This window comes from Serinus canaria, chromosome 20, assembly GCF_022539315.1.
Source record: "Serinus canaria isolate serCan28SL12 chromosome 20, serCan2020, whole genome shotgun sequence".
Classification (NCBI taxonomy): domain Eukaryota; kingdom Metazoa; phylum Chordata; class Aves; order Passeriformes; family Fringillidae; genus Serinus; species Serinus canaria.
This window is the reverse complement of record NC_066333.1, coordinates 3,730,514-3,752,272: the sequence shown is the minus strand read 5'-3', so window position 1 is coordinate 3,752,272 and position 21,759 is coordinate 3,730,514. Positions and strand designations below refer to the sequence as shown.

The following is a 21,759-nucleotide window of genomic DNA, read 5'->3' as shown; positions in this document are numbered from 1 at the left end:
GGTACAGCACACCTTAATAAATCAGTCTCCAGCAAGACTGGCTGCATTTTAATGGGTGAAATCCTCAGAATCCAGCAGCTCCTGCCAGAACCCCTGCAAGGATGCCAGGATGGCTCTGCTGGGGCAGGGAATTCTCCTGGACAAGGCTGGTCTGTGGCAGTTCCTTTGTGCAGAGCACACCAGTGCATCCCTGCTGAGCTGATCCACTGCTGTCCCTCCCATCTCTGCCAAACTGCCCATGATTTCTGTGTGGTCACAACCCCCTGCTCACCTTTCTGGTCAGTGCAGACACTGGGGGGCAAATTCAGGTCCACTTTGTTTCCCATTTCCCACCTAGTTTCATAATAACCCTGCTCTGAGCCAGTGTCTAGAGGTGACTGTGCTGCTTCCCAACATTCCTGCACTCCAGGGAGCTGCTCAGCCACTGCCAGGGCCATCACCTGCCTTTCATGGAGTTGGGATGTATTCACATCTTAAAAAAACCCCAAGATATTTGAGAAAATGACCAGCTGTGATTGTTCATAATCCCCAAATAAAAGCAGACAAGCTGGAACAGCCACAGACCAATCCATGTTTCAGCAAACACCTTCTCTGGTTCTGTGGAGTGTCAGAGACAGAGGCTGAGTCCAAAAAACCTCTTTTCATTTCAACACCTGTAGGTATCAGTGAGAATCCTGCCAGGATAACAATGAACACTGCAGAATGGAAAGAGGGATGAGGGGATTTGCTTCAGGCCAGGAAAGATAAATGCCCAATTCTCTTCCTCTTTTCAGCAGGACCTGAGGTCTTGATTCCTCAACAGAAAACAAGGGGCTGATAAGGAGGACAGCTGTTCATTTTTTATCTCCCTCATGGTGCAGAGCATCAGGCAGCACCCTTGAAAGAGGGATTTTTAAATCTAATTGATTCAGAAAATAGTCCTGTGTGATGGCAGGGCAGGGAGTCAGGGTAAGCAACAGCAGGAGGATGGACAGGACTCACCCAGGAGCAGAGCAGGGGCCAACTGGAGAGAGCATGGGAAAGGAAAAGCTTCTGTAGGCACTGACTGAATTTGTTCTGTCTGAAAAGTTATCAGAGTTATTGTGACAGAAAGCAAAAGCTGGAGGCAAGGACACAAGCCCTGCAAGGACATTGTATTCTGCAGGTAAAGTTGCCTGCAAGTGATTCAATAACTGAGGGATCCTACTTAGCAAATTGTCTTGTTGTGTTTGATTGCTTTTGTGAGCTGGCAAGGTGATCCTGGCATTGAAAACACTTTGCTTCTCTTGGTGGGCTCTTCCTCCAAAAGGAGAGGGGCATTTCCTCCTCCCTGCTGCAGCCAGCTCAGGCTCCCACAGCTGAGGGCAGGATGGAGAGGGTGACTGCCCATCACGGGGTGCTGGAAATGCTATTTACTGCTGGCAGGCAAAAAACAATTTAAGAAGGAATCTGACTGCTGCTTAAGACAGTTAATTTCAACAGCTCTGGTGGATAAACCCTGTGAAACTCTATTAGTTAGCAGGAAGGTTAAGAAATAATCCTATTATGTTATTCCAAAGTAGGCCTGTATAGAACCCACAAGTATTAAACTCCATTAAGGCAATTTATTTTATTTTTCTTTTCAAGGAATTCTTTTACTCAGAAAATTCCTGTCTTGGCATGTGCACACTACTGCACAGAACTTACCTCCAGCACCTCAGCATCCTGGACTTGGCAGTAAGAAATTTGGAGAAATCATGAAGGTTTATTGCAATTCTTTCTCATAGATATAAAGAGGGAAAAAATAAAAAGAATCCACCCATGACTGTTATAGGGGAAGGAAATGATAAAATCTGCAGAGATGTCTGACAAGTAAAGATCTAAATTATTAAAAAGCTTGAAAACTTGGAGTGCTGTTTCTTTACAAAATTTGATACATCATATTTTCTACAGTTGCCATTTCAATCAAATGAGTCAGCTGTTTTAGTTAGTCTGTCAAAATAACAAGGCTAGGGGGGAAAGATGAGGTCACATTTCAAGCTTGTCTCTTTTCTAATTTTCTGGTTGGAAAAAGAATCCCCAAACTTTCAGAAGCCAGGATTCTGAGGGAAGTGTTAAACACTTGATTTGCCCCACACTCCAGCCCAGCTGCCTCTGCTGTTTGGGGCATGGCTGATACAGCACTGTCTGCTGCTCTCCTGGCCTTCAGAGATATGAACCCCACAGAACTCTTCCTGCCTCCTTAGGATAGGGCTAGTCAGCACCTGAGAAAATTAGATCTTGACTGAAGTCAGTTTAATATCAGAGAAAAGTGTTCCTTGCCAGCCTTGGCTGTCCCAGACACCCATTTATCCATCTCACAGGTGTGCTACACCAAGTGGCAGTAGCAGCACATGCAGATGGAGTTTGACATGACCTGCAGAGAGGGAAAGGAAGAATTCACTCAACCTGTCCCACTCAGGTTCAGATTACAAGGGGAGGTTGCAATAATAAACCACATTTTCTATCATGAGCACTTCCATTTTAGTCATCAGGGGGAAAAAACCCTTCACTAAAGATGCTTAATAAAGACAAGAGTTTTAGCACACACTTAGGTTTCAGAGCTGTCCCTTGTCCAGACTAACAGGCTGAGTGTCAAAAGAAGGAGTGACATGCCCATAGTGTCTAAGTTTAAATTTATTTAATACGAAAAAAGTTTACAAATCCACCATGCAATCCACCATGCACTCAACCTGGATCTAGTGAGGCTAAAGTAGGACTTGGTGCGGCTTTACCCACAAAACTCTTTTAGCTACAGAGGTCTGAGTGGTTTACAAATGTGAACTAAGATCAGTTTTACTGAACCCGTGTGAAGAATAAACCGAGGACACAGACAAAGGAAGAAATGCTGTCTTTCCATTCCAGTTCTCTAGCCAGGAGACCAGGCCTCCTTTCATAACAATTTCACACAGAAAATGTTTTTCCATCCCACAGATCAGCTAAGGGATTTGACTCTTCTACTCACAAAGGAAAAGTATTTCTAAACAACAAATAAACACGTGCCTCTTATTCTGATGCAGTTATTAGAACAGGGTTTATAAATTATTCTCAGTAGATTTGGACCCAGAGGAATGTTCTCCACCTGTCTGACAGTGAAACCAGGGGCAGTATCAGAGACATCCCAGATTTCTATGGAGCTTTTGCAATGATCTCTATCACTGCCATTCCTAACTCCTCAACATTGTGCCCAAAGGAATAGGTCCTTTTAGGAACCTAGAGCTCTCCAAGGGGGTCATATCCATTGCAAGCAAGTTAAACTTACTGAATCCATTAACATCTTGGCAGCTGGAAGAAAAAGCTTCTTCATTGTGAACAGCACTGAGTTTGGTGGAGGTCTTGTCAGAAGTAGCCACGGGACCCATCTCCCTCTGCGTGCTGGTCTGAGTCTCCTTCTGCTTCTTGGCTAGCTTCCTTTGGGTGGTTTGGAGAGGGGAGAAAGCAAGGTCAGTTTGCCCTCATTAAAAGCAAAGCAATGGCAAAATATTTAGACAAGATTACCCCACCTGGTCAGACATGCAAGGCATGAGACCAACCGCGTGCCAGGAGACCCCGCGGGTTTCTAACGCGGCTTCCGGAGCGTGAGAAACTTCGTGATCCCAGCCTGGAGCTCTCCCTCCCCGTCACTCATCTGCACAAACCTGCATCACCCCAGCAGTGGGAGTGCTACCTCAGCCTTGGACAGGGTGCAATAGGTCCAATCCCAGGAGCAGGTGCCTTGGAGAGGGTGGCACAGCCCCCAGAGCGGGTGCCGCGCGCTCCAGGAGGAGCAGGGGGCTCGGGATGGGAGCGCTGCTCACTCCAGGGGATCAGGACATCTGCATCCATCCCGTGGGATGCTCCTTGAGGGAGTGTGAGACCTGGCTCTGTGCCACCTGAGAGCTGGAGCAGAGCTCTGCCCTGTCCCCAAGCACAGCAGTGAGGGCAGCAGCCTCCTGAGTCCTGGCACACCCTGGAACTGCTCTGGGATGCCCAGCCAGGGAAGGTGGGGCACGCTGAAGGTTAAAGCTGTTTTAGCAATGTCCAAATATGGCCCTGATCTGGGACAATGGGTCTTTGCTTGTTTTGAGGAGACAGCAAAAACTTTGTCAAAAGCAGCATGCCTGCTCTGGAAACACTAACAAAGCTGAGAACATAAGAGGCTCCTCTTTTGCAAACACAGAGCATAATAAAATGGAGAGAAGCAGGAAAAGTGAGCTGCTAAGCTTCCACTGACATTTGACTGCCCTGTGCTTCATTCGTATCAGAGAGCAAAACCCTTTAAAAATGAATGTGTGACATTCTACAATCCACACCTTGAAAAAATATCACACAAATCCCTAGCACCAGCAAAGAACTTTGCTTACACCACTTCCCTAGATAAGAAAATAAAATAAAATAAAAGGGAGAAAAACAGATTACTGTAAGAAGGAGCTTTAGTTTTCTTTCTCTTCTCCAACTCAAAGAAGAAAAAAAAAATCCTAACAACTAAATCATTTTGCAAAGAGGTTTTTCTTCTCTAAAACAACATGCTTATGGTAAGTACTTCCCATCTTTTAAACTTAATTAGATTCCAAAAAAAAAGGTACTCTTTCCAACACAGTCCAACAGGCTCTATTTATGCCCAGAACATGTCAGAGTGGCATTTACAGGCAAGTTCAAGCACACAGCTGAGCCCCAGCCTACAGGAGATGGGCAGCTTGGCCACTTATACTTGTTTGGAAAGAAGGGTCAGAGAGAGCTAAATCCTTTGCCTATGTCTGTGGGAAAAGCCTGTTTTAAAGAAAGATAATCCAGATCAGGAGAGCACAGATTTATGGGAAAAAACTTGGATGTTTGCTGCAAACTTTTGAACAAACACGTGTATCTCATCTGCTCAGCCAGTTGGGGTTCAGCCATGTACAACTGGTGACTCCAATCCAAGCCCAGAGCTGCTCAAATTGGGTCCTTCATCCCAGGGGGCTCACTCAGATCTCCCCAAACCCCCGTGGTGTATCCACCTGTGCAGAAAAGGATGCAAAGAGGGGAGCAGTCCTTGAGTGATGAAGCAAAAAGCTGGTGTTAAATGATGTTAAAAGCTTTGCTTCCAGTGTTCAGCAGCGTTGGCACAGCCAGATTTAGGAGCTGTGAGCTGCAGACATGGCAGCTCCTGCTTTTTTGTGCTCTGGTACCCGGGGTAACCAAAACAGCCTTAAAGTGTTTTAACCCTGCCGTGTGGATCTTTTAATCCTGGTGGTTTGCTAATCTTACACGCCTGTGTGAATTCTTTGGCAACAAGAATTAAAATCACTCAGTGGGAAACACTAATCCAAAATGCAGAAGTCCTTAATAACAAGCACTCTGGACTGCTGGGGTGAGCCACTACAGACCATGACTCTGATGGTTGAAAATGGTGAGTCAAAAGGGGCGACTTCCTCATTCAGTATAAGTTAAATTATTCGTGGCAATAATTATCTGTAAGTCCCCATTGCCTGGTATCTTTTCAGAAATGCCAACAGGCTACAAAGAGCAGGAATTGGCAAACTTGTTTTGTCTTTGAGTGAATGAGCAACAACATTTCTGCATGTTCTAGGCAGGAAAAAAATAACCCCAAACCCAAGCCCCTTAGTCCCCAAAGGCCTGCTTACAAAAGCCCTATGCAAAGGAGTTCTACCTGGTCCTGTAGAAGACAGAGAGGCCCCTAAAACATTGGCTTGAATGCCTAAAAAGAAAAGGTGACATGAGTTTAAAGTTCTCAATCTACCTCGCACACACAACCCAGGTCTGCATCTGAAAACGCCACAATTTTCTTTCCACAGCGCCTTATCAGTTTCCACCTTTCTCCCTCTCTGTTCCAAGAATGTAAAAATTCTTCATCTAAATTTAGAGGGAAAAGGAAGACAGATCTCTTTTGAGGATTTCAGAGCTAAGCTTGCCAGACACATCAAGGGGCTCTCAGTTTCTAAACGTGCCTTTTCTGCTGCCGTTCTGTGTCTGGAGAGAGTGGCAGCACAGGACTAAGCCTATTTGGTCCTTGCCATCATTATAATTCATGGAAAAGATTAGAAAATCAAATGACTAGCACTTTCCAGAATGTTAGGGATGTGCCTTAAAACCCACAGCTAGGTAGAGGTTTATTTCCCAGCACGTCAAAAAGCCTTTTGGAAATGGAAAAGCATTTATCTAGAAATGCTGCTTCCAAAAATAGGGCGCTCCAAGAGATCTCTGTGAATCACTGACAAGCCACGCTGGTGACATTTCTCCTGCTGTCCCCACTGCCCTGCACAGAGCCACTGCAACACCCCAACAAAGCTGCTCTGGGAGCATCAGTGTCAGTCATGGGCTGGCTGAGTGCCCAGAGTGTCCCCAGCACAGCTGACACCCCTCGTGGAGCAGACACTTCCCCACTCATGCAATATGCAGCTGAAAAGGGGAGGAAATAAAGGACCAGGCAGATATTGGGAAGAAGAGTCTGATACAATCGACACAGAATGCCAGGGTGTGAATAAGATGATCTTAATGCTGGTTTACATCCAAGGGCAAGGGAAATGTGGCAAGAATGAAGCAGGAGTCCATGGGTGGGGTTTACCAGGTTGCACTTTTCAGTTTGAGAGGGTCTGGAAATGAAGAGAGGATGTTTTCAAGCACCACACACACAGAGGAGGGATGAGACAGAAAGATGCTCAAAGTTGAGTGAAAAAATGAAACCAGCTGTATAATCAGGCAGTTGATGCTGACCCCACTAAAGCAAGGAGAAAAGCCATTGGCAGTGAACACAAGAGTGAATTTGAGGGGGAAAAAATGGAGATTTGATTTGGTTATTTTTTGAAACTTCTATTCCTATCAGACACTAGCCATAAAATCTGAAGCACTATATTAAAATTGTGGGAGTTCTACTTAAACAGTCAAGGATTGCAAACTTGGTATCAAGCACAAACCATTTACTGCCACAGGCATTAATCAGGAAGCTCCAGCAGTATTTTCTGTTAGAACTATCTGCAGGATCAGATTCCTGTTTCATGGAGGTTTGGATGACTGTCAGGGATTATTTTTTAAAAGCAGCTTCAAACTCCTCTCTTAACTTTTTCTATCAATTCTACATGCATGAACATTAAATCTGTAACTGCCACTCCTGGAGAACTCTCGTGCATGTGTGTTGACAGATTTAATTTTAGATGTTTCCAAGGATGGATTTTGTACACTGTGGTGTAGATTTGCATGCACAGGTAATTTAGACATTAGGTATAGATCATGTAAGTTAAATGTGAAATTTCCTCCTACAGACAAAAATTGCATATTGCCCTCATTTTCAAAAAGCAATTGAGAAAGTCGAAAAAAAAGAAAATAAAATTCCTTTTAGAGAATTGTGCGTAGCAAACTCCTAGGAGTACACCTGCAATTTGTGATGAAATCTGCTCCAAATCAAGGCAGGCAGTGATGAACCATGCAAATCCCAGGGAGCACTGGTCAAACACCAGATCTATTGGAAAGGGTCTCCATGCCCTAAACCTGTAGTAGATGACAAATCCAATTTGGAAGAATGGTTTCATGCTGGTTTGAAAGTGAGAGCATGGCACTATAATCTGGGTGATCCTGCTGCTCTGACTGAGGATTGGAGAGGGCTCTGCTGCCAACACTGCTCTTCAAATCACACATGTGCCACAGGGGCTCACACAAAGGAACAAAAGGCAAAGGTGGAAACAGGATCTACAAGCAAAGGCCAAAGGCAATGTGGACCTTGAATCTGGAGAAGAGGGATCAGAGAGGGCTGATTGGTTTTCAGACATGAAGAGACACCAGAGGGGAGCTGTTCTTGCTGCCTGCAGGGGCTGGGCACTGGGAAGCTCTGGGGAAGGCTGCTCATTCTAAACTGGGGGAGAGCTCCGTGCAGGAGGAGCTGCCCACCTCTGAAGCCAGGGGGGCAGGGAGATGCTGGTCACTAGAGAGGTGTGAACAGAGAGCCAGAGGAGTGGAGCTCAGAGCAGTGCTCTGTCACACACCTGCTCCATGCTCTGGATTAAATGGGCGCTGCCTCACCTGCCCCTCCTGAAGCTGCTTTTAACACCTGCCCTGCTGAAGCCAGGCTGTGGCAGGAGCAGGGGGAGGCTGCTGCATTAAGGTGAAGCAAAGGTGCAGTGAAGAGCAAAGGCCAATGTCACAGAGCAAACTTCACAGGAGAAAGTGAAGTATAGAGAAGCCAAAAGATGCCCTGAATGTTTTGTACTGTGGGTATACCAGCACAAGCTCTTGAGAGTATGATCTAAGCTTCACTTGATCAAATTAATCACTACTTGTGGGGGATTTTTTCTTATATTTATTTTTTAGTTTTACTTACAACCAGTCTTTAGACAAGCCAGGTGCACGTGGGAGCCATGCAGCATTAGTCTCTGCTGGTACAGACACCCACAAACCCTGCCCTCTGCAAGGCTCAGGCTTGCAATCACCATACAGACACATTCTAAATATCATCTCATCTACTTTCTGCATTTTGATATATTATTTTTTAATTTGCTTTCATTAGACAAGCATAGCCACTGATTAATGATCCTGTTTTTCCATCATCTGATGAGAAAAGCACCTAATGAGAATGTTTCTTCTTAAAACCCTGATTTAGCAAGCTGACCTGTGCAGGCAGATCCCACCATCCATGGAAATAGTTGGAGATATTTATGTGTGAATGTGGTTATACAGAGGTATGCTTCTAAATAAAATAAAGGGATGTTTTTCTTTTCAAATGTCCCACAGATGGTGGCAATAAATTCAGCATAAACCTTGTTATCTCAAAAAAATCTAACTATAAATTTAGCTTAATAACCTTTGCAATCTCTCCCATGAAAAGAAACTCCCAGCTGAAAGCACCCAACAATTAAAACTGGTGTGAAATTCCAGTGGGAGTTGAAGGGGCTTCCTACATTGCAGTCATGTCCCTGGAGCTCTGGGCAGTTCAGGGGAAAAGGAAAACATCTTGGCCATTGAGCACCCTTTTCTAATAAATAACACTAAACTGAGTGCTTGTAACACAAACATGAATCTCTGTATTTCCAGAAATTCTTCCCTGGTCTCATATTGCTCTTGATTAAATTTCATTCTGCAGCCATTACCCAGCCCAGGAGAAAGAAACAAACCAAAACAAACAACCCACACACTGAAAACATTTCCATTTATTTTCCTGGTGAGCAAATAATAAAATCATGATTTGGATTGCTGCAGTTGAAAATGCTGTTGCAAAAGAGGTGTCTGTCACTAGATGCAAACCCTTCTGTAAACTGGATGAATTGCTGTCTGTGTTTTACAGCTTCAGCTGGGAGTAAAACCAACATCTTCCAGACTGGCTGGGCTGATATCTTGCACTGCACATTAAATTTAGGTGCAGAGAGACAGCAGCAATTCTGTCCCAACCTTAGGCACCATTTGTGTTGGTGTAAATACAGAGTAACTCCTCTGAAAAGGTTCAGGCATCACCCCTGGGCACAGGCATGCAAGGAATGCACCAGGACAAGAACTCCTAATTCCATCTCTTTATCCTCACAGAATCTCAACCCATAAGGAATTAGCCTTTGCTCCTGGGTAAACTGAGGTACACAAGATGATGTTGACCCTGCACAATGAGCTACAGGTCAGGAATCGAGGCCTCCTGGTTGTATTTCCACTTAAGGCTGTTAAAGATCTTTATGGCCTTCTCTTTCATCCTTTCCTATATGTTGGAGGAAGTTTTCAATCAAGTGTTGCTATAAAGAATCCCACAACTATTTACCTAATAACCTAATTACCTAATTACCTAATGCATGCCCAAAATAGCTGCTTCTATGAGGGAATATTTTGGACTGGTTTCACCAGTCAGAGCTGCAGGTACTCAGCCACCTCACAGAATCAGATTTTCCAGTCCTGAATTGCAGCAGAACACAAGACTGGCTGAGGGCAGAGCTCCAGTCTAGAGATTACCAAAATGTTGTGGCCTGTCTCTGTAAAGACCAGGCACTCCTCAAAAAAGTCTCTGTGACTTTAATAGAATCATCATTAGAGAACTGCTTGGAATTTAATAGAATTATTATAGAATTATCATTACAGAACTGTTTATCATTACAGAAGAGTTAGGATAGGAGATTTTGGTCCCTAACAAGAGAAAATGCCTGTGCAGAAGAATGACAAAGGGTTAGGAGGAATTATCTGAAAGCAGACAAGAAACACAGCTTTGAAGTCCAGAAACTGAAACCAAACATGAAGGGATACAGTCCATATGGTCACATTTAAAGATCTGCCAGCAGATCTATTTGGGAACCTGCCTTTCAATACTGGTAACCCATTCAACTGAATTTTGCTTCAGGACTAAACAATTCATGCAAGGTCATAGCATAGAAACAATGCTTTTTTTAAAACAAATCTGTATATAACCATTTTGTTGCTGTTATTTCCACAACATTTCAAATAAACTGAAATCCAACCTCTCTGCTCATAGGAGTCCAGGACAATCTGAATCAAGTTTGGACAAGAATTGCACAGTCCTCAGCAATTCCAATGAAACACCCTATTTCATGTGAAACTTGCAGCATGAAACTCAGAGGAACTTCACTGTGTGCCCCTTCTTGGGCTCTCCTGCTTCCTTCCCTCACTCCCTTTTACCTTAATTGTTGCTCAAGGGGAAAAAATTCCAAAGCAGAGCTGGGTATTCCCAGGGCAGGGAACAGAGCAGATGTGAGCCAAGCTGGTGCTGGCAGCATTTATGGTGAGGTACCTGCTGATGTGGTGCCTCCAGCCTGCAGAGCTGTCCCTGGGACACCAGCAGGGCCAAGAGTGAGCTCTGTGCAGAGCATTTTGGGTGTGGAACTGGGGAGGAAAAGCTCTGTGAGCTCTGCAGGCTGAGCCCCAACCTCCAGTGGCTCCTAGGAACGCTCAGCTTGCCTGATGGCACCTCTGGCTTTTCCCTGGTGTGATGTGCTGCATGGTGGCCATCTGCCTCATTAAACCTTATTAAAGCCCTTCCTTCTGCCTCTGCTGAAGCTCATTGCAACCCCAGGCTTGGGTGACCCTCCAGAGGGTTTTCTCTCCACTTTTCCTGAGTCACTGCACTGCTCCCTGAGGAAAAAGGGTCCAGCAAATTGACCCACAGCAAACAGACCCCTTAAGGACCCCTGTGCTTGTTCTGGCAGAACAATCCTCAGCTGACTGCTTAAAGCAATGTTGTGCAGCTGTAAAAAGGGTCACAGAGGGCTTGGAAGTTGATTTATCTATTTAAACACACAGATCTCAAAATAAAGTAAAGCAGGGTACATGCTGACCACATACTGCCTGCTGGAAAAAGACAGAATTATAACGGGAAACCTGGCACTGAATTTCTCAGGCAGGGGTGCTACTGGAAACCAAACAGTAAAACATGAGAAATGTGCAGAAGAGGAAAGGTTCTATCAATAAATTCAACTAGCTGGTAGCACCTTTGGGTTAGAATCAGCCCCTACTTTACACTTAGTTAACCTCCTCTTTAGTCTGACTACTTGAGGTCAGATTTGTTCTTGTGAAGCAGTGGGAGGTCTAGAGGAAATGGAGTTACTCTGCATTTACAATTACATCACTGGGCAAAGTCAAGACTCGTGATGGTGTCCTAAGGCTCCTCACATGCTTGGAAAGTGGGAAAGGTTCCTCTTTCAACAGCTTCCTGACAGGTCATGGAGAAACCAAATCCCTCCAAGCAGTGGTGGGTAGGGATCCTCCTTTGCCCTGTTCTTTGGACATAAAGCAACTCATATGGAAAGGAAATCAGCTCCCCTTAACATGGCAGCACATCAAGCCTCTCATTCTGCTGACCTCTGAACAGCTCCAGAAAAAAGCACCAAGATGAGACAAGGAGGAGCTGCAGGAGGGGCAAAGGAGGCAGATCCTGGAGCAGCAGACCAGGAGGGGCTGTCAGAGCTGATGTGGCCCTCTGGACAGCTGGGTGGGTTTCACAGCCCTGACAAGCCTGGCAGGTTCTGGGGGAAGGGTTGGTGTCAGGGACAGAGCTCCTGAGAGCTGGAGAGGGCAGAGCTGTTCCTGTCCACAGCAGCAGCTGCCTTCTCCATCCCTCCCAGCCCTCTGATGGCAGCAGAGGCCTCAACTCACTCCTCCAGGACTTTTTCCTCACATCATTGATCCAGCCCTCTCCTCCCCCAGATCCTCAGACAACCATTATCATGGCAGAAACAGCTTGGCCCTGATTGCTTCCCAGCCCCTCAATCTTTAGGCAACAGATGGCTCTGGAAGTACTGATGTGTGAAGCATTTTCATGTGCCTTAACAACTGCCTTAATTATGCAGCATTGTCATTAGGACTGGACAGGTGATTTAGATCTGAAAATCTGAACCACTTCATCATCCATTGATCTAAACCAACACTCAGAACCTGGCAGCTCCAGGAACAGGGATGTTTGCTGGGATAGTGTCAACTCCCAGCTGCCAGAAACCTTAAGGTTTTTAAAAAGCTTACATCCATGGCTGAGAAATTCCCAACAATAACTTTCAGGTGGGAATTTCCCTGAAGTGTGGCTACAAGCAATGAAAGGTGCACTTGGGATGCTCTGTATTTGTTCATTAGCATTTACAGAGTCATAGAATCATTTATGGTGGAAAAGATTCCCAAGTCCAACTGTTCCTCCAGCAGTGCCGTGTCCATCCCTAAACCCTGTCCCCAAGTGCCACATCTACACAACTTTTCAATAAGTGCCTCATTGGTGACTCCATCACTTCCCTGGGCCACGAGTTCTGGTGCTGGACAGCCCTTTTGGTGAAGAAAATTTTCCTGATATCCAATCTAAAGATGAATATCCAGTGTGAAGAGTTATAAACCATAACTGACATATCTGTGGACATTCATGTGTTTGCAGGCACAGCTACAGGTGCAGTGGGAAAATGGGGAAAACGTAACAACGTGCAGCTGGGAAAATAAAACACATTCTGCTGGAAAGACAAGGATAAATGGAGTGGTAAAAAAAAAAATTAAAAAAAAAAAAAAAGAGAAACAAAAAGAAAAAAATACAACAGAGCACAAAATTATCACAGGGTGAACATGCTCAAAAAAACCTCATCCCCAGTCAAGTACTTACAAGTAATAGGAGTAGGAATATGCATTTCTTCTAAATATTGATGGCCAGTCAGACGAACAAAATATCCAAAAGGAGAAAAAGAGAAAAGCACATAATTAGATTTAGGTGAACTCCAGGTTTCTTTTTCAATATACAAAGTACCTGTGCTGTTTTCTGCACTGAGATCCTGTTTGCCTACCCTTGTTTCAGGAGCTGTATGCTGGTGAGGAATAAATAGAAACTGAACTGGAGACAGGTTGTGTTTCCACTTCTGCCACCATGAATAAATCCCCTCACCTTTAATTTCCTCACTTTATCATGTCAGTACCATGGGCAATGAGATTTAATTTTGCCTCTCAAGTGCTTTGATACTTTTGAAATGGAAAGAAAGATGTCAGAGCTATTAATACAAATAACAATAAATAGGGAAGTGACAATGTAAGAACGCCACAATTTTGGAATATTTAGACAATGAGCAAATTGTCTAATGATAAATCAAGCTTCATCAAACTCTAAAATGCAAATAGTTCATTAACAATTCAAGCATCACTCCATATTTATAGCTGAGCACTGGGGGCATGCATTAGCTTTCTGCATCACTGTGATTAAGCATTTTCTACCACAGTTTCTCAACAATTCATTTCCCAGCACCACAAACTGAGCCTTGGCATTCAATTGTAGCTTAAGAAGTTATAGTTACCCTTTCATAGCTGGAAAGGGGCTTCTCTGAAAAGACTGGCTCATGACAGACCCAGCCCAGGGTATTAGAGATTTACCAGCAGCCACAAGAAGCCACAGAGGCAGCAGCAGTGGGCAAGACAGGGAAAAACAGTGAAACAAAAACCTATTGCACAGCTTTAAAAGCCCATCCTTGAGGATACTAGGATGACTAGGAATCACTTAGAAGTACAAATCCAGCTTTCAAGTGCTCACTTTTATGGTTGCTCTGAACACAACTTCCACAAGCACCCGTGGAAACAGGTTCAGCTCAGTCACCCTCTGTGCTGTGCACACGTGGGGGAGAGAGCAGTTCATCAGGGTTTAACTGCAGAGGCATGGTGTTCCTGATGATGGCATTTGTTATAAACCTGCTCTTTTGGCCAGAGTCCTGATGCATGCCACATTCTCAGGTTTCTGTGGCTGAGATGACCCCAAGGTATCAGAAGGTCTCTTTTTTCCCAGCCCCAAGACTGAAGAAGAAGTTGAGATTCCTCAGCTCTGCTTTTCAAGGTTGTTTATTCTCTCTTATCCGTCACATTCTCTCTCTGCCCTGCTGAGATCTGTCCAGCAGGTCGGGTTGTGGCACAGTGACCACAACCTAACACCACTTGGGGTGGTCTTAACTTTTTATACTAAAAACTTGGTGTACTTTATTTACAATAATTTTCCAATCCCTGTCACCTATGTTAGACAGTCTGTCTCTGCTCTAAACCAATCCAGAAGTGTCACCATCACAGCAGGAGATGGAGGACAAGAAGAAGAAGGACAGGACACACCCAGATTCCTCCATCTTGCCTCTTGAACCCCCATTCTAAATCCCCAAAATTCTACTTTTTCACCCTGTGACAAATTCACCGTCATTCTACTCAAACCCTTGTGGCTTGTAACTCCTCACACAAAGTTGGGAATTGTTTCCATGGGCTAAAATCAAAGGCACAGGTGTCTCTGACTCCGTGCCAAGGTCTCTGAGCCCCTGCCAGGGTCTGGAATCACCCAGGGGAGGCAAAGAAATGTCCTGGGTTCCAACACCACATTTTTTGAAGGGCACTGATTCCCAATCCACCTGGATGTATTTTAACTAAATGCTGTTATCTCCTGAAGGCAGCAATCCTACAGCCCTACAATGCACCAGTTAAGGTGCAGTGACTGCCACTGAGCTTCCCTGTGAAAATCCAAATTCCACTCAGCCCCTAAACAAAGGGAAACATGACCAAGATGTAGAAAATGAGAGCACACGCAGCTGAACCCCTGCAATCCCCAAAATGATTCCATTGAACCAAGCCCTGGGAGAGGCCAGGACCAGAGCTCACACAGCTCCATCAACTGGAAGTGTTCCCTTGAACATCCTGCTGTTCTTTCTGCTGCTCTCCTGTCTGAGCCACAGACATCTGGGATCCCACCAGACTCTCAGCCCTCATTAAAAAGCTGCACATCCCTCCAGGTTGCAGAGGAAAGCTCAGAAAGGTTTGCTCCATAAGGATAGAAAATAAAGGAAGACAAACAAAAGGAGGATTGTGTTTTGAAACTGGATATTTTGGCTCAAATTCTTCCAAAATATGCAGCCTGAAATAAGGACTTACTAGAGAATATTTCAAAGCTTAACTGTGAGAACTGGTCAGAGTTATGGTTCAGTAAAAACACACCCTGGTCCTAGAAAGCACAACAGAGCCCAGACCCCTGCCTGTCTCCCACCTGAAACAGGGACACAGAGGGGACATTCCCTTTTCCTAATTCTGTCCTGTGTTCTAACCAAGAGGCTTTGGGGTTTTGTTTAATTAGTTTAAGGTAACCACCTAAATCCTAATCCAGAATAAGGAGCTGAGTTTTCATAGGAGGAAATAATCCTAGACCCTACATAGCCCCAAATCTCCTTTTTTGCTACCGACAGCAGTTTAAAGAACTTATTGACAGTGCTTCCATGACAGGCTGTCTGATCCTATTTATTCTGTCTTGTATTTAAAGGGGTCAGTGGAGGCTTTGTCTGCTCAAACACACCAGCCTGAGAAGGGTCACATTCTTCACTCCAGGGAAACAAAAGTCACGATTACACCAGAATTAAAACTGCCCAGATGAAACCAGAACAGACCAAAATAAAATACTTTGGGAAGGGGCAAAGTCAAAGGGTATTTTCTCCTGAAAAATATCTCTTTTTTTCCTTGTTTTCTTTTGTGTTTACAAAATGATGTTGTATACTCTGTTATACAAGTGCATTTAAATATTATTAAGGAAAAAACAACAACAGCAACAAGAGAATTAGAAATATTTTCATACAATAACAATGAGATATTTCAGGATCTGTACCTGTTAATGAAAGAATCTGGTTCTGCCTTTTTGAGCACATACACTCCTGTAGGCATGGATAACCACCTCTAAATTTACAGGTTAAATTATCATAGAATCAGAGTGGTTTGGGTTGGAATGGACCTTAAAGATTATTCCAATCCCTCTGCCATGGCAAGGACACTGTCCCAGGCTGTTCCCAGCCCTGTCCAGCCTGGCCTTGGGATGCAGGGGCAGCCCCAGCTGCTCTGGGCACCCTGTGCCAGGGCCTGCCCACATTCAGAGTGAAGAATTTCTTCCTGATATCCAATCTAAATTTAATCTCCTTCGGTTTGAAGCCATCCCCCCTTGTCCTGTCCCTACACGTTTTTGTGTGAAGTTTCTTTCCATTATGTTGCAGCAATTTCTATATTTCATACACATGTAATGATGGGACTATGGCTTAACTCCTGGAGTTAGTGGGTTCCCAAAACCAAGAAAACAAATTGTTAATGGTTTTGATTTCAAATGCTGTAAGACAGTCATGCTTAAACCAGAAATTTATATGTACACACAATTTTGATATAGATAGATAAATATGGAAACTTTAGCAGACTTTAGACAACCCTGAGTTTCAGCTAAAACTTTCAGACAACAAACAAAACATCAAACCCAAATTTTCCACTGTATAAAAACATTGGTTGGCTTGATTTAGCTGCACATATCTGACTGAACCCTCTAAAACTTTTTCAGCCCCCAGAAAGTTTTGAGTTCCTGGAATTTTTGTGATTTGTTCTGCTGAGACTGTGAGCAACTGTGAGCAACTGCTCGTTCATGCTGTGTCTGAAAGGTTCTTGTGGGGAGTCCCACAGGAACAAAAAGAGGCTCCTGATGGTACCAATGTCCATCTCAAACCTATGTCTTCCCTCTCTTCTAATCCCTCTCCTTCCTCTGCTCTCTCTCAACAAAATGCTTCATCCAGGAATTCCTCTGTCTGTCTGTAGAGGGTGATCTTGCCCCCCAATGAGTTGCAGCTGGGTCAGCTGCTGAAGATTGGAGGTGGGCCTGATCTTAACAGGCCACACCTGCAATCAATAAGAACTAGTGCTAGATAAGAGTAAGGAAAGAGGAGAGTCAGATTGCTGTGAGGATCTGGAACAGTCAGTGTGTAGAGGAGCTGCCTGTGAGCAACATCAAGAAGGTATGAAGCTCTGATAATATGAAATCCTTGTGCTGTGATGATGATAGAACCTTTGATATCTAAGACAACAAATGGTGACCCCAACATGATTTGGGACTAAACTATATTGCCCCATGGATTTGGGATGACCCATGGATTTGGAGGAAATTGGATTTGGCCAATTAACCCCATGGATTTGGGGGAAACTAGATTTGACCAAATAACCCTGAGGATTCAGAACTGGATTTGACCAAGTAACCCCATGGATTTGGGAGAACTGGCTTTGCCCAAATAACCCCGTGGATTTGGGAACAGGACTTGAACACTAAACTATTGGCAAAATATATCAATTACAGCTATTGGTGTTTGCTAAATATGAGTGTAAAAGACCTTGAAGATAAGTGCTTTTGTAAATTGGGAAAAGCTGTAGAACTAAACTAATACTTAGAAATATATATCTCTCTGTGCTGTAACATGCTGTTTTGAACATTGTATAACTCTTAATTCTAAATGAAATATACAAAAATGTAATAATGTTGATTTATTTGAATATGTACTTCTGGAAATGCTGCAACTCTGTGGTTAAAAGAAAAAGGGGGAATTGTAGAGGGTGATCTTGCCCCCCAGTGAGTTACAGGTGTTTCAGTTGCTGAAGATTGGAGGTGGGCCTGATCTTAACAGGCCACACCTGTAATCAATAAGAACTAGTGCTAGATAAGAGTAAGGAAAGAGGAGTGAGGAGAGTCAGATTGCTGTGAGCACCTGGAGAAGTCAGTGAGTAGAGGAGCTGCCTGTATCGAGAAGGTATGAAGCTCTGATAATATGAAATCCTTGTACTATGATAATGATAGAATCTTTGCTATCTAAGACAACATCTGTCCCAAATGAGCTGTGATGCCCTGGACAATGGACAATTGTCACTGGGATATTTTCCAGCTCCATTTGAGGACAGCATCTCAAGTTCAGCTCATTAAATGTTTTTTTGTGTTGCTGCCTTGAAGGACTCCACTATTTGTACACCAAGGCCTCGGTGCACTGGGAAGGGAACTGTTTTTAAAATGAGACTAATGCAAACATGGAATGCAAGAGCTGAAGCTCCAAGTGCTTCTGCCTGCCAAATAAAAGGAGAACTCTGTTGTTAAACTGCTCTCTCAGAAGAGTTCAAGCTTTCAGCTCTGCTCCTCCACAAGTTCCAATCGATTTGAGGCCCAAATCAGCTTCTCTTTTATAAAGGCTGATCCCAACCCACTCTAGTTTACAAATGCAATGAGCCTGACAGGCTGAGGCTCATCCTCAGGGAACATTTGTCCATGTGCAGCTCCGAGCCCCAGCTGCACACAGCTGGTGGTGCCCATCCCAGGGAGCCCAGAAGGGATGTGAGCAGCAGCTCTGGAGGTGTGCCACAGCCTCCCAAACCTCCTCCTGCCCTCAGAGCTTCGAAATGGGAAAAGATTTTAAAGTCAATGAGCCAGTTTATTCCTTATTTCAGTGTGTCTTCCAGCAGGTATCCTTGCAAATTGCAGCAAACAGATACAGACTGCAGGGAGTCTGCTTGTCTGCCCTGGGAGGGGCTGTGGAAACAACACAGAGGAAACTGTAATTTTCCAGCTCTAGGGAAAAAAAGGGGAGAATTTAGATTTCTAATATTCCCACTCACCTCCTTTCCAACGTTAACTTGGAAGAAAATTGCCCAGGTTTACAGAGCCTGTGGCAAAACCAGCTAGAGCAAAGTTCTGTGTGTGGGACATCACACCCAAATTCAGCAAACATTGCTGCTCCAGGGACCTGGGAAGCTCAGCTGAAGGTCCTGGGCACTGTCCTGGGGCCAGCTGAGCTCTGCAGGAACTTGGGAGCTTTCACACAGAGCAAATGGAGCCTCAGTGTCCAACCTCTGGGACTCATTCTGCTTTAGGAGGAATTTTGTTCGTGGGTTTGTCTGTGTTATCTGGGAGATAATAACTTAGGGTGTAGCAGTCAGGACAGCCAAAGCATCAGAAAACTCAAGTGTTGGAAAAATGGTTGGGATGAAGCAGCCACAGCTTCTCTGGGCAGCCTCTCTCACAGGGAAGGATTTCTTCCTAATATCCAATCTAAGCCTCCTGTCTGTCAGCTTGAAGCCATTCCCCCTGTCCTGTCACTCCAGGCCCTTGTGAGCTCTCTCTCCCTTTCTTGCAGGCTCCCTACAAGGACTGGAAGGCCACAACTGGGTCACTCCAAACCTTCTCCTCCCCAGACTGAACAATCCCAGGGCTCTCAGCCTCCCCTGGTAGGAGAGGTTCTCCTTTCATCCCCTTTATCCCATGCTACTTTGTGACTTATCCCTTGACATGAATTATCAATTAATCATCATTATCTCTTTGCAGTAACAACCATTCTTTTGTTCATGGATTTCCTCTGGACTCTCGGTGTCAGTGTTATGTACACAGGCAACAACTGCTGCTCTCTGTCACACACAAAGAATGTTTTATCTTTATTTATTCTTCCTTTGGAAACTGCAACAAGAGGTCCAAGATGGAAGCAAAGCAGAAACTTACCTTCTTTTGATGGTGAGCATTGCTCCCAAGAGGATAATAACAAACATCAGGAGACCAGCTATAACTCCAGCCATTTTCACCGTGCTGTCCACTTGCTTTTCAGGCTCCACTGCATTGGAATTCTGGGTGGAAGCTCCTTAAAAGATGGAGGGAGAGGAAGGACAAGATAAAAAAAAAAAAAAGACCTTCTAGGTAAACTGTGCAATGATCCACTTTAAATATTCATTTGAAAGCCTAACAACATATTTGCAATCAAATTGCAATAGACAATTGTCCATCTAACCAAATCTGCCTTTAATGAGGGCTAATGACAGATAATTCAGAGCAGTAATAGGGTGTAAAATCCCAGTGTAGTGCAAATGACTCTAATATTTTACTAAGTTCTACTGTAATGGGGCATTTACTCTTCTGAAGCACTCAGCATGCACCCAGGAACAGGAGAACAACAGCTCTAATTTTAATCTCAAATAGTTCAAATGGACTTGAAATCCTTACTCATTGAAATAGTGAACACAGTAACATGTAATTATAATAATACTTCTGAAACTTTTTCCCTCCAAAATCAGCTCAAATTTGTCTTTCTCAGTGTATTGGATGCCTGGCTTTTTTAAATATCCCATTACAGATATGCCTGTAACAAACATTAATCCAACATACAGAGCAGCACCCTCCACACAGAATCAAGGAATGATTTGAGTTGGAAGGGACCTTAAAGCCCATCTCATTCCAACCCCCTGCCATGGGCAGGGACACTTTCCACTAGACCAGGCTGAACCTTGGAGCTCCATCCAGCCTGGCCTTGGACACTTCCAGGGATCCAGGGACAGCCACAGCTTCTCTGGACAGGCAATTCCAGTGCCTCAGTACCCTCTATCATCACACAGCAGGCATGCCTCCTTCAGCCCAAACCAGAGAGCATAATTTCTATTTGAAATTTTAAGGGGTTTTGGTTCACTTGTTTGGTTTATTTAAGAAGCGAAATCCACACACCTGAAAAGAAAACATATTTAGGAGCATTATTTGCACAGCATTTCTGCTCTAAGTGAGCACCTTGGAGACAGCTGCCCTCCACCCTATTGTCGAGACCTCATTAGTCCTCATTACAGACCTTAGCTCTGCTGACTTCACTGCTTGCTGCACAGAATATTTCCAGATATAGCTTAAGCCACTGAGCTTGATTTAGAAAGCCCCACAAGATTTGACTCATGGCTACTCTAAAGACTAAATAAGCCTATCTTCATCATATTCCTCTTACACTTAACTACTCCTAAAAATATCACCAGTGCAGTTCACAAAGGTAAATGAACTCATGTTACATGAGATCCACTCTTATCTTGGGCTTCACCTTTGCTGCTGCAGTCAGCCAGCTCCTCCTCTGCAGCTTAAACAGGGGCAGAGGGAATCACAGGTGAACACAGAGGGCTGACAGGAGAACACCACAAGGTTTTGCTCTTTTAACAGCTCTGTGCTGCTGGTCTTCAGGAAATCTGAATCACTTCTGTTCAAAGTCACTTGCTGGGGGAGATAATATCCAGTCAAGTCCGTGTGTTGGTGAGACAGCAGTGTCATTGTCACTGGGGTGTTGTTTTGCCTCTCTGCCTCACGTTAAACTGCACATGCTTTAAGAGATGATGCAGTGATAAAAGCATGATTTCACTTCTCCTACAGCTAAGCTGCTAATCTAGTTCACTCAGAGCAAAACACAAAATTTACCAAGCAAAAAGGGCTGGCTCTTGGAGTCACAGGTATCATTTTCAGCTTTTGCCCCTGACAACTCTGCTATTCTGCTGCATTCACCAATTTGCCAATTCAGTTAAGAGTTCACTGATAACTTCTGTGCTCACAGGTCTGAAATGCATTAATGGGACTCCTGAGCATGAAAATAAAATAATGGATCAGTTGCATATTTCCATCTTTTTCTGACAAGCTCTCGCACAATCTTGCAGTAAATGTGAGCAAGAGGTGAGCTATACACCATCAGACAGGCAATCCCCATACTGTCACACAACAAAGGCAATGAGAAAGGTACAATTTCTCCCTGAAAATGGCTAAAACTCTATTCA

The 21,759-nt window shown here is 44.2% G+C and overlaps 1 protein-coding gene across 1 annotated transcript in view; it reads right to left on the bottom strand.

Annotated features, from left to right (window-relative positions):
- PTPRT (protein tyrosine phosphatase receptor type T) overlaps positions 1-21,759 on the bottom strand; it is a 473,718-nt gene that overhangs the window by 57,921 nt on the left and 394,038 nt on the right. The window contains exons 14-16 of the mRNA XM_050982229.1: positions 19,697-19,832; positions 13,025-13,054; positions 3,260-3,408 (exon numbers count right to left, since the gene is read on the bottom strand). Coding sequence (XP_050838186.1) covers positions 3,260-3,408; positions 13,025-13,054; positions 19,697-19,832 — 315 coding nt within the window. The remainder of the gene's footprint in view (positions 1-3,259; positions 3,409-13,024; positions 13,055-19,696; positions 19,833-21,759) is intronic.